The sequence below is a fragment of the Rana temporaria genome, chromosome 10 (genome assembly GCF_905171775.1).
Source record: "Rana temporaria chromosome 10, aRanTem1.1, whole genome shotgun sequence".
NCBI lineage: Eukaryota > Metazoa > Chordata > Amphibia > Anura > Ranidae > Rana > Rana temporaria.
The window spans coordinates 71,787,806-71,804,090 of record NC_053498.1 but is presented as its reverse complement, the minus strand read 5'-3'; the positions used below and the strand labels follow the sequence as shown (position 1 = coordinate 71,804,090).

The following is a 16,285-nucleotide window of genomic DNA, read 5'->3' as shown; positions in this document are numbered from 1 at the left end:
GGGGGGGGGGGAGAACTGCACGGATGGATGGACGGACGGGGGAAGGGGAGGAGAGAGAACGGCACGGACAGGGGAAGACAACACTGACCATGGGGGAGAGAAGATTTGCAACTCCTCTGCCTGCCCGCCCAAGTATCGGGTGAAGCATCGGGAGCATTTCCCCGAGTACAAGTACTCGGGGAAATGCTCTGTATCGGTCCCGATACCGATACTAGTATCGGTATCGGGACATCCCTAGTAATAATGTCTTGACCCTGCCTGATGTAAAATGCAGGGATGGCCTGTAATGTTGTTTTCTGCAAATGGTTCTGCTATGGGTGTTCTCCTTGCCAAGTGGTGCAACACATGTAGTTAGCCACAGATTACTTGAGATCTGGAGACCCCCAAAGTGGCGAACCCATTTTGGAGGCAAAAAAAAAAGTTATGGTTTATCCCCTGTGCATCTGGTTTATGGGATTGTGGTGAGTACATATTGGGTGCCTTTCTTCCTTTAGAACCCCTTTGAGAGTCATGGGGAGTGGCCTACCAGTTCTCTAGAGGTCATGGTAGAGAACTGTGAGGCTGGTGTTTTTATTTTGGCACCATATACAGTCAGTGGAGTGTCTATTGTGACTCTGCTGTGTCTGGGTGCATCCCCAAAGTGGTTCATCCCAGACTGGACACTCCTGCGCTCTACTACAATGTCTCAATTCAGGGGAGTTATTGTGACTGCACATCTTGCCTCTTCCTTATTGCAAATGGGACTTCCGACCAGCAAATTTTCTGCTTCTCCCTCTCTGCTGAGAGCACATTATAAGTGGCTTTACCTGGGTTACAGCAGCCTTACAAGTGCTTGACAGTGAGGTGTTCCCTCTCCGCATATACTGCTATGGAGGTTGTGAGTATTTTTCTTGGGACTATTTCACAACCATGGCAGGGCAAGAGGCTGAGGCAGAAAGGGTCAGATAGACTTGTTGGCTCAGACACCGCTTTTATCTCTGTTGGGGGTAGTAGTTCTTCTTAGGGCCCCAATACCCTTTCCTTTGTTGGTTGTCCCACTCTGTCTACTAGCCTTCCTCTGGCCATTTGACTGGCCCATGAGCCACACCAGCTACTTCTTTTGGAGCAAACAGAGTATGCTCACTTTAAAGTTTCCAGTATGGGGTCCCAAAAAAAAACTAAACCACCCAATAGCTTCCAAATAACACTTGCTGGTAGAGCTCTATGTGGACTAATACAATTAAGTTCTCATTTAGTGAAGCATGTTGGAGTGATGTTTTTCCTATGGGTGGAGACCAAGCTAAAGCCATTTGATCGATTTCGACGACCGTGGTGTACATTAACAGAGGGCTGGGATGCGCCATTTTGTTTTAGATCTACTGCTGAGCTTGATGAGCCTACACTATCAAGACCAGCACCTGGAAGCAGGTTAGAACCCGCTGAAGGTGCACATTTGGGCATCTGAGCAGTACATCCTTTCAGGGTTTAAGTGGATCTGCTTGCTGCCATCCAGTAGCTATTGTTATGGATGGTCATTACCTCTGTACCAACAGGAGACTGCGTTCAAGAATTATACTAAAAACCTTTTTATGGTTCGCAAGCCTGTTGAGTTTGGCCCATTCTAGATCTAAAGGCTTTTCTGACCTCAGTAGAGTTGTACCACTCTAAGGGAAGCATACACGAATCCTCTCTTGGGTGGAATTTCATGTTCCAGTCCTGTGCGCCATTTACATCCCAGGCGTGGACATTAAAAAAATAAATCCTCCACTCAGAAGGTTTCTAGCCCTTTGCCACAGATAAAGAACATTGGATTTGAATCTGCTGGCATTCAGATTCACCAATAAACTGGACAGGTTTGTTGCCATGTCCAGGAACCCTCTGGCCTTCATAGTGGATGCTTTGGTGACTCTATGGAACCAGTTTAGTTTAGTCTATGACTTGCCTTTCTGCCCCTCCAGATTTTCCTTTGCTTACTTCTCAGAAGGAGGGCATTCCGTTAATGCACTGAATACACTGAATTGGCCGAGAAGTATTTGATACTCAGACATACTCGGACTTCTGCTAAATACTCCATGGGCCCTATGTATTGTCCCAATTTTATGTTCCAATGATCAGTGTTCCATCTTGCTTCTCGGACACTGACTTAAATTAGTTGTAAACCTCAGTCATGGAATCTGAGCAAAGCACATATATCTGTAGTGTTTACTTATCTCTCTCCAACGCTCTGAGTGTCATTTCTCTCCTCTTTTATCAGCATGAGTCACTTTGGAGAAGTTTGTGGGATAAGTTTGTGTCGGGAAAGGATATAAGCACAGAGCTCGTCTATTCACAACACCGTTCTTCTGCTGTGTAGAGGGGGTGTGTCCCTTTCCTCCAATTAGCTTTCTCACAGTGTAACTGCAGCCTCTCTGCTGCCTCCTCTGTGTGCTTGACAGATGAAGAAAGATTCTAACACTTTTCTGCCCTTTTGAAGGGGTGGAGAGAAGACTGGATAAGCAAGTAGGAGTTTTTTTTTCATCTGAGGCTGTTCACTGGGTATATGTGAGGGTTTACAACCACTTTAAATGTCATGGCTGTTGAAAGCACTGTTTTGTTGGACAGGCATCTTTCAGATTCGGTCACTCCTACCCTTAAAGACTAATGCCGCGTACACACGATCATTTTTCGGGTTGTAAAAAATTACGTTTTTTTTTTAATGTCATTAAAAACGATCGTGTGTGGGCTTCAAAGCATTTTTCGGGTTGTAAAAAATGGACAAAAAAAAATCGAACATGCTCTATTTTTTAACGTTGTCGTTTTTCGGGTTGTAAAAAATGGTCGTTTGTGGGCTTTAACGACGTGAAAAATCCGCGCATGCTCAGAATCAAGTTATGAGATGGGAGCGCTCGTTCTAGTAAAACTACCGTTCGTAATGAAGTAAGCACATTCATCACGCTGTAACAGACAGAAAAGCGCGAAACGTCTTTTACTAACACGGAATCAGCTAAAGCAGCCCCAAGGGTGGCGCCATCCGCATGGAACTTCCCCTTTATAGTGCCGTTGTACGTGTTGTACGTCACCACGCTTTGCTAGAGCATTTTTTTTTCACGATCGTGTGTAGGCAAGGCCGTTTTAATGATCAAGTTGAAAAAAAAACGTTGTTTTTTTCTAGAGCCTGAAAAACTTCATTTTTTAGAACCAGAAGAATGATCGTGTGTACGCGGCATTAGAAGCCAATTTCTTGCAAAGTATTTCTTCACCCCTGGAATGCCTATTTTGTTGTGCACGTTAAGGAGTTTTCATCCTAGGAAATACTGTGGGGTTTATTTTGTAATTTTTTTGTGAATTCAAGTACTGGTAAAAGACAAATTTCAGCTTTGACTGATCTGTTTTAGAGACCTTTTGGCCTTCACTCTGTAGTTAAGGATTATCTTCCGTGAGTAGATGCATGTCTTATCTGTTTTCCGCCACTAGAGGGAGTAAAGAGACATACCTGGCATTTCACTTACCATGCTCTCCAGGAACGAAAGCTCAGTGTCAGTCTGTTGAGCGGCTCGCTTCCTCCGCTTCAGGCTCTGCCACAGTTGGGGGGGTCCCTCGTAGTCCGAGATTCACGGTGCTTCTTTTTGGGGGATCTCAATCATCCCCGCCTCCACCATTTCCCTATGCGCACAAAGGGGGCGTGCTTCTGAAGCCGGTAGGCGGGAGAGGGGATGTGGTTGCCGCTGGCGCGCGTGTGCACGCCGGCTCATAGTGCAGGCGCAGGGCGAGCCCTTAAAAAAAATAAAAAACAGACGCCAGAGCTCTTTAAAGCCAGAGGGACACAGCAGCTTGGGGCACGTAAGCATCTCATGTTTGTTGGATACAGACATACCTAAGACGCCTACTCAGCATCAAGCTGTGCAGTTTAGCAGGCATTGTTTTTTTTTTGTTGCTAGAAGTTCAGCTATTGATGCACCTGCGTCAAGTTCCTCTGCTTTTAGCTTAGGACTATGTCTCCCTGTAGAAAAGGTTCAGGGGCAGGACACATCACTAAACCTTGTGGACGGCCTTCCCAGAAGAGTTGAAGCTGTTATCGCTGCAAAGGGTGGACCAACTCAATGCTGAACCCTATGGACTAAGACTGGGATGCCATTAAAGTTCATGGGCGTGTAAAGGCAGGTGTCCCAATACTTTTGGTAATATAGTGTGTGTGTATATAAAATAAATATATATAATTATTTATTTGTTTCTATTTTATTTCTTTTTTAAAGTGTTCAATATAAGTTTATCAAATATTTGCAAACATAGGGCCAGATTCACAGATATCTGCGGCGGCGTAACGTATCGTCTTTAAGTTACACCGCCGCAAGTTTTCAGCGCAAGTGCCTGATTCACCAAGCACTTGCGTGTAAACTTACGGCGGTGTAACGTAAAGCCATCTGGCGCAAGCCAGCCTAATTCAAATGGGGCGTGTACCATTTAAATTAGGCGCGTTCCCGCGCCGAACGTTCTGCGCATGCTCCGTTACAAAATTTCCCGCCGTGCTTTGCGCGAAATTACGGCGCCCCGACGTGTTTTTTGAACGGCGACGTGCGTAACATAATTTCGTATTCCCGGACGTCTTGCGCAAAAAAAAAAAAAATTGAAATTCGACGCGGGAACGACGGCCGTACTTTAACATGGCTGTTCTAAATGTAAGCCATGAAAAAGCATGCTTAGTTTTGCGACGGGAAAAAACGACTAGCGACGACGTAAGAGATTGCGACAAACGCGCGTATCTTCGTGGATCGCCGTAATCAGCTAATTTGCATACCCGACGCTGGAAAACGACGCGAACTCCACCCATCGGCCGCCAGAGAATTACACCTACGATCCGAAGGCGTACGAAGCCGTACGCCTGTCGGATCTTAGCCAAAAGCCGTCGTATCTTTGTTTGTGAATTACAAATAAAGATACGACGCGGCAAATTTGAAAGTACGCCGGAGTATCAGCAGATACTCAGGCGTACTTTTTCTGTGAATCTGCCCCATAATTTGAAACCTCCTGGGCCTTCTCTATACCATTAGTTGTGTGTTATACATTTTATCTGAGTTCTAATATATGCATATTTCTTTTTTTTTCTCTAGCAAATGGAGCGTGTTTTCCCTTGGTTTAACGTAAAGAAATCTCGCTTTTGGGAGCCAAATAAGGTTAACAGCAAGTAAGTTGTGGATTAAAGCTTTGGGTTGTATTTTTGAGGTCCTTGAGCCACCTCATACATCTGGAGAACAATGATGCCTAAATAACGATAGCATTGGCCTTTGGGAGGGGAAAAGGAAAATTAAAGAGAAAGTAAGCCCTCATAAAAACAACAACCTTTCAAGACAAAGGCATTATGCATTATTTACCTCTGATCGAAGCCCCCGCAGCGTCCCCGTCTCCCCCTCTGGCCACTGACATGTCGTCCCGGAGTTACTTCTGGGTATTAAACTTTAAACATGTTTCCGTATGTTCATCTCAATTACATGGGAGTTGATGGGATTAGTAATTTACAAACGAAAGATAATAGGACTTTTGTAGTCTACTGAAAGTTGTAAACCTTGTTGTTGTATTGCAGCCTACAGGTGGAGTGGACACTGGGGGAAAAAAGCTGCATGCCAGCCCTGGAATATCCCCTTTCTAGTACCTACAGTTTAGTAGCAAGGGTGTACCAAATGAATGATCATAAACACAAAAGGGTGGACCTGTGTCCATCAATAGATTTAAAGAAAAGGATTTTTACTACATACACAAATCTTGTTTCTCAGTTGTACAGGACATAGGCTGTTTAATATATATATTTTTTTAATCAAAAAGGTTTTTATTGCTCACAGAACATACACAACATAAAAATATGACATACCGTATACAGTATACAAACAGAATGACAATGTAACCTCAGTCCATGCGCATTAGGCCGGGTACTCACGACCAAACATGTATGGTGAAAGCGGTCCGTCGGACCGTTTTCACCATACATGTCTGCCAGAGGGCTTCTGTACGATGGTTGTACACACCATCGTACAGAAGTCCGCGCGTAAACAATACGCGGGGCGTGTCCGCGGTGTCGCCGCGTCGATGACGCGGTGTCGCCGCGACAATGACGCAGCGACGTGGGCGGCCCGCCTTTAAAAAGCTTCCACGCATGCGTCGAAGTCATTCGACGCATGCGAGGGACGGCGGGCGCCTGGACATGTACGGTAGGTCTGTACTGACGACCGTACATGTCCGAGCGGGCAGGATTCCAGCGGACTGTTTTAAAACAAGTCCAGGAATATTTGTCCGCTGGGAAAAGGCCCGGCGGGCAAATGTTTGCTGGAATTCGGCCCGCTCGCGCCAACACACGACCAAACATGTCTGCTGAAACTGGCCTGCGGACCAGTTTCAGCAGACATGTTTGGTCGTGAGTACGGGGCCTAACAGGTAATAAGTATAACCAGCTATACATATTTGGCCCTTACTTGCCTACAAAGCTCAAGCTATATCCCTAAAGCCCATTCCTACATCATTCCCCGAGAATCTCCCAGCTGTTCACACCAATGGTCAACCGGTCCACCCCACTCCACCATGCCCAGCACTACACATCCCCCAACAGCCTCATACGAACAAGTTCTAGGGGGCTTAAGCCTGGTGTAGCAAGCCATGGATCCCACAGCCCATCAAACTTATCCGCATTTCCCCTGTGTTGGTAAATGTATTTCTCCATTGTAAGCGTTTTACCCATATGTAGTATCCAAGTTTTGATCGTGGGGGGCGCCTCCAACTTCCAATTTAAAAGTATGCTTTTCCTAGCCTGAAATAACGCTCTGGCAATTGCCATGCGAGTCAGCTCCTCCGGTATCACCCCCTCCAGAACTTCAAGCAGGCAGTCCAGCGGGTCAAGAGGGACATTGGTCTGGAACACCGAATTGAGTGTAGCCAGAACCCCCGTTCAAAATCTGTGGAGTTTGGGGCAACGCCAGAGCAGATGAATCAAATCACCAGACATCGCCCTGCACCTGTTACACAATAGGTCAGGGCTGTATAATATTTAACCATGGGTTATATTCAGTTACCCTGGGAGGAATGTACATTGGCAAAAAGAAAAGATAGATGTAAATTGTGGTAGTTGCGCGCTATTATGGTAATGATGTATGGAGAAATGAATAAAATAATGATATAATAAGTGAAAACTTGCTGATGGCAAGGAGTTGTTGGTTCACTTACGTTTTCCTTTGATTTCCCTTCTCAATGTTTTTTTTCTTTGTCTGAATGTCTCAATTTCTGTAAGCTTGCCCCCATCACCCCCTGGTGGGGGTTAGTCAGCCAGAACAGCTTACTGAGGAGGAACAGGAAGTGAGAAATTCAGACAAAGAAAACAAAGAGAAAAAACATTTAGAAGGGAAATTGAAGGAAAAGGTGAACCAACAATGCACTAGCTTGAAGGAACCTATTTCGAAAATAAAAAATGAACCTTTACAACCCCTTTAAGTGATGGTTAACCTTGTGAAAATAACATAAAATATCTGTGCAAAATACTGCAGCTGCCACTAATGTGCTCCCACAAAAAACTATAATAACTGATATAAGTGTAGCAGCGCTGTATAACTGAACAATAGTGAAATATGAAAATAATACAGTGCCAAATAACAGTATTAGTTGATAAATATTATCATAAACAAGTCCAAAATATGAGTATGAAACAAATACAGTCCACGTAGGGCATGAAAAAATAGCTTGGGTGATGAATCTTCAAACAAACTTCAAGGAAAAGTGATCCCACCACCACATAGATTGCTCGCTCACCTCCTTCAGGTGACCCTGCAAGGGGTCAAACACGCCTTGCACTGAGTGCGTATATTCCCTCCAGGGAGTTGCCAGAAGAACCACAATTGCAGATATGTACTCCTTCCACAATACAGCTCCAAACTTTAGATCCACAGTGACTACCGGTATAGCAGCAATACATGTAAAAATGAAATAAAGTGCCTCCTATAGTGCAGAATCCGAGGGATTAAAAATCAATGGCAACTATCTTTTCTTTTTGCCAATGTACCTTACTCCTAGGATAACTACAATTAACAAATCCTATGTCATGTACAACTGAGAAACAAGATTTGTGTACATAGTAAAAATAATTTTCTTGAAATCCATTGATGCACAACTATCTGTGATAGCCCTCTGTAATAATCACTTCCACTCCCAGTTGGCCTCAGATTTTTTCCTAGTGGCATTAGGTAAACTTCTCTCAGAGAAGAGACCATCACCTCTTTTCTGTGGAGTTTTATGCTCTAATGGATTTTTCTATCAAGATTTCTTCCTGCACGGATAGCCACTGTGAGGGGAATTAAACTTGGATGGGGAATGGGAACTTATGAGATGCCCGAATAATTAACAGTCAACGTTAGGACTACTATATACATCATAGTATATACAATCTGCTCTTCTCCTCCTTGCAGAGTATCTACTCCTCACTCCATCCTTTGTGGCACTCTCCAGACAAGCTAGCGCTATAGGCCTGACACTGACTCAGCCAGGCCCAAAGCAAAGGCTCTTTACAGGCAGGACAGTGGGCTCCTATGGTGTAGCAAAATATAGAACGTTCTAGTGCTAGCTGTCCCTGTGGCTACTGCTCCCATTACCACCTCCTCAGGCACTGCCAGCCCTCCTGCCTGCAGCTGCCTTGCTCCACTGCCCATGACACCACCATTCTCCAGACTGGCTCTGCACCCATCCCAGACTGCTAAGTCTTAGTCTTCTCAGGTGTACCTCCCAGTCCTCCTGACAGTGTGCTCAATCGCCAGCCCGATTTGCTGCCTCTGTGGAACTCCTGGAGACTTGCCCAGCAGTGTTCTCCCACTGTCCTCTCTTGCTCCTCCTGTGCCACTTGGCCAGAACACCTCTGTGGGTTGTAAGAGGGTCCTGTCGGCACTTGACCCGAGGCCCAAGGTCGCCCCAACTGGGGAGCTACCTCAAAGGCCCCGACAGCCTAACAATCCATCTCCATCTTCCACCCGATACAACGCTATCCCAGCTGGGCTGACTCTGGGTATTTAAGGAGGCCTGCCCCCTGCCAATCTAAGTTGGGGATTGGTCAGGGCTCCCTAGAATACCCCAGGTGGCTCCACCTCCTCTCTCCACTTCTCTTTCCAGAAAGTACCAGAACATTCTGTAAAGAAGTAGGGAGGTCCTGGTGACACCACCTGTGAGTCACCCAATACTATTCTGAGCCACTCTCAACCCAGATTACCAGAACGCACCCAGTCTGGAAATTTCCCTACTCTTTAAAAAAACGTGGCACTTCTAGCACACTATAGAGTGCTACACTAGTATAAAAAATAAATAAATAAAGATTCCAGTGTTTATCCTATAGTTTGTAGACACTATAATGTTTGAGTTTACCAGGGGTCTCAAACTGACGGCCTTCCAGAACCTGGTACAGAGACATACTCAGACTTTTAGGAGACAAACTCTGGACCCTTCCAAACAGGCCAAAGCTGCTGTCTCAAGGACCTCCTGAGAACTTGCATTCCACATTGTTTTAAGCAACGAAAGCCACTTCCATAAAGCTCTACTAGGATATCTGGAAATCCTCCCTCATTTGCATGGTGTGAACACAGGCATTTCAGTCCCAGAAATTACTCTGCCACTTGCATTCCAGCCTTCCTACAACAGGGACTTGACCAAAACTTGGCCTTAGCGTACACACGATCATTTTTCGGCATGAAAAAAACCCAAAGTTTTTCAGCATGTAGAAAAAACGTTTTTCCAACTTCATCGTTAAAACGACGTTGCCCACACACCATCGTTTTAAAAAAATGCTGTAGCAAAGCGTGGTGACGTACAACAGGTACGACAGCACTATAAAGCGGAAGTTCCATTCGCCTTTGGGCTTCTTTAGCTGATTTCGTGTTCGTAAAAGACGATTCGCGGTTTTCTGTCTGTTACAGCGTGATGAATTTGCTTACTCCATTATGAACGGTAGTTTTACCAAAACGAGCGCTCCCGTCTCATAACTTGCTTCTGAGCATGCGCGGGTTTTTAACGTCGTTTTAGCCCACAAACGATCATTTTTTACAACCTGAAAACAACATAGTTTAAAACTACATTAAAAAATGCAGCATGTTCGAAAAAAAAATAAAAAATTGTCGTTTTTCAGAACCCGAAAAATTATGTGAAGCCCACACACGATCATTTTAATTGAAATTTTTTAAAAACAAGGTTTTTTTCATGCCGAAAAATGATCGTGTGTATGCGGCATAAGGGTTTCAGCCTTGTCCATTTCTTTTCAAAAAACATATGGCTTCTCTTTTTTTGTAAAGACCTCTATTCTTGGTGTCTCTTGTATCAGTCCACCATTACAGCACCCTGTGCTTATTTGGGACCTCAATGTGGTTTTCTCTCTACCCTGCAGAAACCACCCTTTGAACCCTATAGGAAGCTTACCTTGGACGATCTCTCGTGAAAGGTAGCCTTCTTGGTGGTGATTATGTCTGTCAGATGTGTCTCTAACTTAGGGGCTCCCTTGTAAGGAGCCATCTCACATTCTTCACAAGGATAAAGTAGTCTTATGCCCAAGACCTTCTTTTCTTCCTAAGGTGGTCTCGGCCCTCCACCTCAATAAAGACAGTCCTACTTGAGTGCTCTACTCCAAAGCACCCAAAGGAGATTGTTGTTCACTGTCTGGATGTGGACAGAGCTATCAGAGTTTAAATCAAAGCTAAAGCTTTTGTCAGAAAGATGATTTCCCCAATTGTACTACTCTCAGAACTTTGCAAGGAACATCTTGCTTCAAGACCTGCCTTCACTAGGGGCATAAGACAACTAAGTTCAAGAGCTTACACACTAAAGGACAATACACCACCTTCACTAGCAGGGCTCAAAATTTCAAGTTCTGCGCTACTAGCCAGGCCTTAAGGGTTATTCGCCACAGTTGACCCAACCAATCCCTACCCTGCACCACCCCTAATTATGACCCTAAACACGCCCTCAAATTATCTCATAAAATGACACGTACATGTTTTATGCCGAATTAAGTTACAAACTTTATCAGTGCAGCCACACCTGTGCCCACCATTGCAGCCTCTGTCCACTGTGCCCACCATTGCAGCTTGTGCCCACCATTGCAGCCTGTGCCCACCATTGCAGTCTCTGCCCACTGTGCCCACCATTGCAGCCTGTGCCCACCATTGCAGCCTATGTCCACTGTGCCCACCATTGCAGCCTCTGCCCACTGTGCCCACCATTGCAGCCTCTGCCCACTGTGCCCACCATTGCAGCCTCTGCCCACTGTGCCCACCATTGCAGCCTGTGCCCACCATTGCAGCCTCTGCCCACTGTGCCCACCATTGCAGCCTTTACGCACTGTGCCCACCATTGCAGCCTCTGCCCACTGTGCCCACCATTGCAGCCTTTACGCACTGTGCCCCTGATTGTAGCCTCTACTCACCTGTGCAGAGGATAGCCCCAGGGAAAGAGGAGCTGGGAGTGGGGGGGGGAGCGTGGGTACCGCCGGCATGCAGGGATTGATCGGGAGCCGTTCTCCCATCGATCACCCCGGGGAAGAGAAAAGCAGTGGGATTACATAGCTGATAACCTGCTGTTACAGCTGACTTTACATTGCAGCTCCCTCCGCTCCACTTGTGGTTACACACAGCCCCGCCTCCCGACCCCGTGACTGTATCAGATTGACAGAATGCCAGTCCAATGCTGGGATGTGCTCTGTCAATCTGATACAGGCACAGGGTCAGGAGGCGGGGCTGTGTGTAACCGCGAGTGGAGCGGAGGGAGCTGCAATGTAAAGTCAGCTGTAACAGCGGGTTTTCAGCTATGTAATCCCGCGTCTTTTCTCTTCCCCAGGGTGATTGATGGGAGAACGTCTCCCAATCAATCCCCGCATGCCGGCGGTACCCGTGCTCCCCCCCACATTCAGCTCCTCGCCAGAAACGATTTTGCACTCGCAAAATGCGAGTAGGCGAGGGGAAATTTTGAGGGCTGTTCACTAGTATATGCTCACTCTACTAGATCAGGAGGAGTTTCCTCTAAATTTCAACATCAAGCTTCTGCCTAGATTTTTAAGACTACCATCTGGTCTTCTGTACATACCTTCTGAAAGTTCTATCCGGTTGACGCTCTGTGTTCTGCAGGTGCAGATTTTTCCCATAAAGCAGCATTTTGATCTTGGTCTGTGGACCGTTGCAAGTTGTCATAGTTCTGTTTGCCCTGGTGTTGCCTACCCTTTTTATTCATTGCTTGGGTGTGTTCCGGGAGCTATGAATATCAAGCCTTTGTCCAGTGCTGTATGATTAAGATAAAGGGATTTTTTTCTTGACTGTAAATTCTATTCCTTTGCGTACAGTACAGGACACCCTTACCTCTGTTCTTTTGTTTTTTTGCAAAACTGAGGACTCACGGAGTGGGGTAGGTTTTGTAGGGGCACCGAGGGGGCTTGTCTTTAAAAGCTTTTCCAATGTCCAATTTAATTATGGTAACAAGATATGACCCAGAGCCTGAATGAATATTCAGATAATATCACGCCTGTGTCCTGTACAGTACTGTAATCAAAGAAATTGCATTTACAGGCAAGTAAAAAAAAAAAAATGCACCCTATAAAGAAATGAAAGTTAAAAATGGCAGTTTTAGATTCAGGCAGATTAGTACCTGATCAGATTTTGTGAGTGCATTGATCAAGTTGATAGTCAAACTTTTTTTGCATGTCTCTTAAAGCGGGAGTTCACCCGAAAAAATTTTTTTAACATTAGATTGATGCTCATTTTGTCAAGGGGAATCCGGTAGTTTTTTTAAAATCGAAGCAGTACTTACCATTTTAGAGAGCGATCTTCTCCGCCGCTTCCGGGTATGGTCTTCAGGACTGGGCGTTCCTATTTGATTGACAGGCTTCCGACGGTCGCATACATCGCATCACGAGTAGCCGAAAGAAGCCGAACGTCGGTGCGGCTCTATACGGCGCCTGCGCACCGACGTTCGGCTACTTTCGGAAAATCGTGACGCGATGTATGCGACCGTCGGAAGCCTGTCAATCAAATAGGAACGCCCAGTCCCACAGCCCATACCCGGAAACGGTGGAGAAGATCGCTCTCTAAAACGGTAAGTCCTGCTTCGATTTTAAAAAAACTACCCGATTCCCCTTGACAAAATGAGCCTCAATCTAATGTTAAAAATTAACTTTTCGGGTGAACCTCCACTTTAAGTTATGGCCTAACTTTTTCATGGAGTTTTTACTTTTACATTATTGTAATTTTAATTATTCGTAAAATAGTTTTTTTAAAAGAATATACTTTATTTTCAGTTTTCACAGGTAAATGTGTAATTTTCTTAATATGAATAAAGCATTGTAAAGACTTTTAGTAGTTTGCTGATCTTAAAACTTGACCTTTTGTTGACCACAGTAACAGCATGTTACCCAATGCAGTCCTACCGCCATCTCTGGATCATAACTATGCTCAGTGGCAAGAAAGGGAGAACAGTCTGGCTGTGCAACCGCCTCTAATGAAAAAAATCATTCCAGCCCCTAAACCCAGATCTCCTGAAGACCCAGCATCACCACAGCCTACACACTCACCAGTCCAAGCTACAATAGGTTTGTACATCATTTTTTGTGCGGTGTGGACTTTTAGATTGTAATTTCTTTAAGAGAAAATATTGATATGAATGTAAAACATTTAAATAGCTATAAAAAATGTTGGCACTATATAAACTCCTGTATAAATAATCAAAATGTTTTTTCTATAGTTTATTTGCTTGAACTTAGTGGTTATAAAGCCTAAACATTTTTTACTTGAATGCATTCCTTACATTAGGGTAATACATGTTTATGTCGTAGTAGTGTCCCTTAAAGCGGAGTTCCAGCCTTTTAGTATTTATTAAAAATTTTAATAAACAGACACTTACCTGCTCCACGTTCCAGCGTGGCGGCCGCCCGGAGCTTTGCTCCTCTCCCCCCATCTCCGGTCGGCACCTCCATTCATAGTGTGGGCACCTGGCCGTGACAGCTTTCGGCTTCACGGCAGGGCACTCACTGCACATGCGCGAGTCGCGCTGCGCTCTGAGTGGACAGGCGATCTCCTGGCACGTGTCCCTGGAGATCGCCTAAAGGGAGGGGCCGCCTAAGGCGACAAGAGAAGTCGCCGAGGCGGTCCCTGGGCGGAAGGAGGAAGTGGGACAGAAAGTCCCACTCCTACCGAAGCCCCCACTCCCCCACAAAAAAATTACATGCCAAATGTGTCATGTAAGGGGGCGAGGAGTGCTTAAAGTGTAAGTTACACTTTTGGGTGGAACTCCGCTTTAAGTGTAAACCTAGAATGTGTGTTTTTTTTCCCCTTTATTTTAAATTCAAGTCATTTAAAAATATGATCCCCTACTTCCCATCATCACAGCATATACTTGCAGCTTCTTATGGTGCATAGTTCTGACAGAGATTTTGTTGATGTTTTAGCAATCACTGACACTGTCACAAAAAGCAAGGGAAGAGGCTCCTCTAAGTGTAGATGTTTTAAAACAATTTTAATGAACAGAAGTACAGGCAACTCACATTTGGTAGAGTTCAAATAGGCATTGTACAAAATCCATAGGAGAAGTCATCAGGTCAGTCACTTTGCTCTTTTCTTTCTCGTACATCACGGGACACAGAGCGGCATATTCATTACTATGTGGGTTATATGGAGTACCTTCAGGTGATGGACACTGGCAATCTCAAACAGGAAGTGCCCCTCCCTATATAACCCCCTCCCATAGGAGGAGTACCTCAGTTTTTTCGCCAGTGTCTTAGGTGTTGGTCATGGTTTAGCTTTGCCTCCACATCCTTGGGATCAAGGCAGGCTAACCGGATCTGTCCAACGGCCTCAGTGCTAAAGTGGACAGTATCCGGACCCCAAAGCCATGGGGTTTGCCCATAACGCTTCTCTTTTTAGAGAGCTGGACCCTGGGCCCAGGACTTAGAACCTTGGGTATCTAAAGCTCCTGTTTGCCAGGGTGCTATATGGGCCCAGGACAGTGGCTCCTTCATAGGAACCCAGGGCCTGAAGGTCTAGACGCCACCCACGGAGATGGGGGAAGATTGGACCTCTTGCTGTGCAAAAGTCCTGCGGCATGGAGCAGGTAAGTATTGGGGAGCCTGCGGAACTTGGTTCTTAGCAGATTCCCTGGAGGAGGGTGCACAGGGGGTCATGCCTGGGTATGCTCTGCATTGGCAAGGAATCACTATGTCTATGGTCAGAGACAGGATGATTCAAATCTTTTTCCCCCAGTGATAGGTGTCCTCCCTGGTAAGTGTTGTTTAGCTGGGTCTGCTGCGCTAGGTGTGGGATCTCTGTGAAATACAGGAGCCGTGTTTCCCATGCTAAGAGGAGGTCTGTGACCTACCTGAGGGCTTACCTGCCTGGGTGCTGCGCCGCTCCGTCCTCCTCCATGTGCGATGGCCCCCGCCGACGGGCGCGCGCGTGCCCGAGATATGAACGGTTTTTCGCGCCATTTGGCTGGGGTGGGGGCGCATCCCTGTGGGCGGCGATTTACATATAGGAAGGGGAGGCCCTTCCATTAGCTGCCAAAAGCTCAGTGTCTTCCTGAGTTAGAGAGGAGGAGGACGCAGAGCGGAGCTCGCACCCAGTGGCGGAAGGAAAGATTACAGGCTTTTCCTAAAGAATAGACTGTCAAACCTACAGATAGGTTTCTTTACCTTTTTTTCAGCAGATGGCTATTGGCAATACTTATTAGGAGACAGAGTATTTTTCTTTTCCTCTTCAAGAAAAAAAAAAAAAAGATATATAAAAAAAAAAAAAAAACCAGGGTGGTTCAGAGATCGAGGATCCGGATACTGAGGAGTCTAGTTCAACCTCCCAGGGGGAAAGTTTGTGGGTTCAAGCTTTAACGGACATGGTCCATGAGGCATTTAAGTTACCCATACCAGAACCTCAAGTATCGGCGGTTTCAGCTTTAGGCTCATTAAGAGCGCCTCAAAGCAACGCAGTTTTTCCGGTCCATCCTCTACTCGAGGATGTCATATTTCAGGATTGGATCAAGCCAGATAGAGTCTTTTTACCACCTAAAAAATTCTCTGTTTTATATCCTATGGAGGAGAAATTCTCCAAAAGGGACTACTAGGCAAGATGGTGGCCACATTCGAGGCGGTTCCGTACGCTCAGAGCCACACTCGCATTCTGCAGGCAGCCATCCTGTCAGCATGGAGCAAGAGGCCTCAGGCCTTAGAAATTCCTTTGCCACTCTCACCAAGAGTCCGGCAAAGTCTATCTTGGTGGTTAAACCCACAGAATCTCCTGAAGGGAAAGACTTTCAGTCCTGTGACCTGGAAGATAGTAACCACAGACGCCCG

At 45.7% G+C, this 16,285-nt stretch overlaps 1 protein-coding gene across 1 annotated transcript in view; it reads left to right on the top strand.

Moving 5' to 3' along the window:
- KMT2A (lysine methyltransferase 2A) overlaps nt 1–16,285 on the top strand; it is a 179,454-nt gene that overhangs the window by 89,572 nt on the left and 73,597 nt on the right. Inside the window, exons 18-19 of the mRNA XM_040325444.1 lie at nt 5,067–5,140; nt 13,347–13,537. Of these exons, the coding sequence (XP_040181378.1) occupies nt 5,067–5,140; nt 13,347–13,537 (265 nt within the window). The remainder of the gene's footprint in view (nt 1–5,066; nt 5,141–13,346; nt 13,538–16,285) is intronic.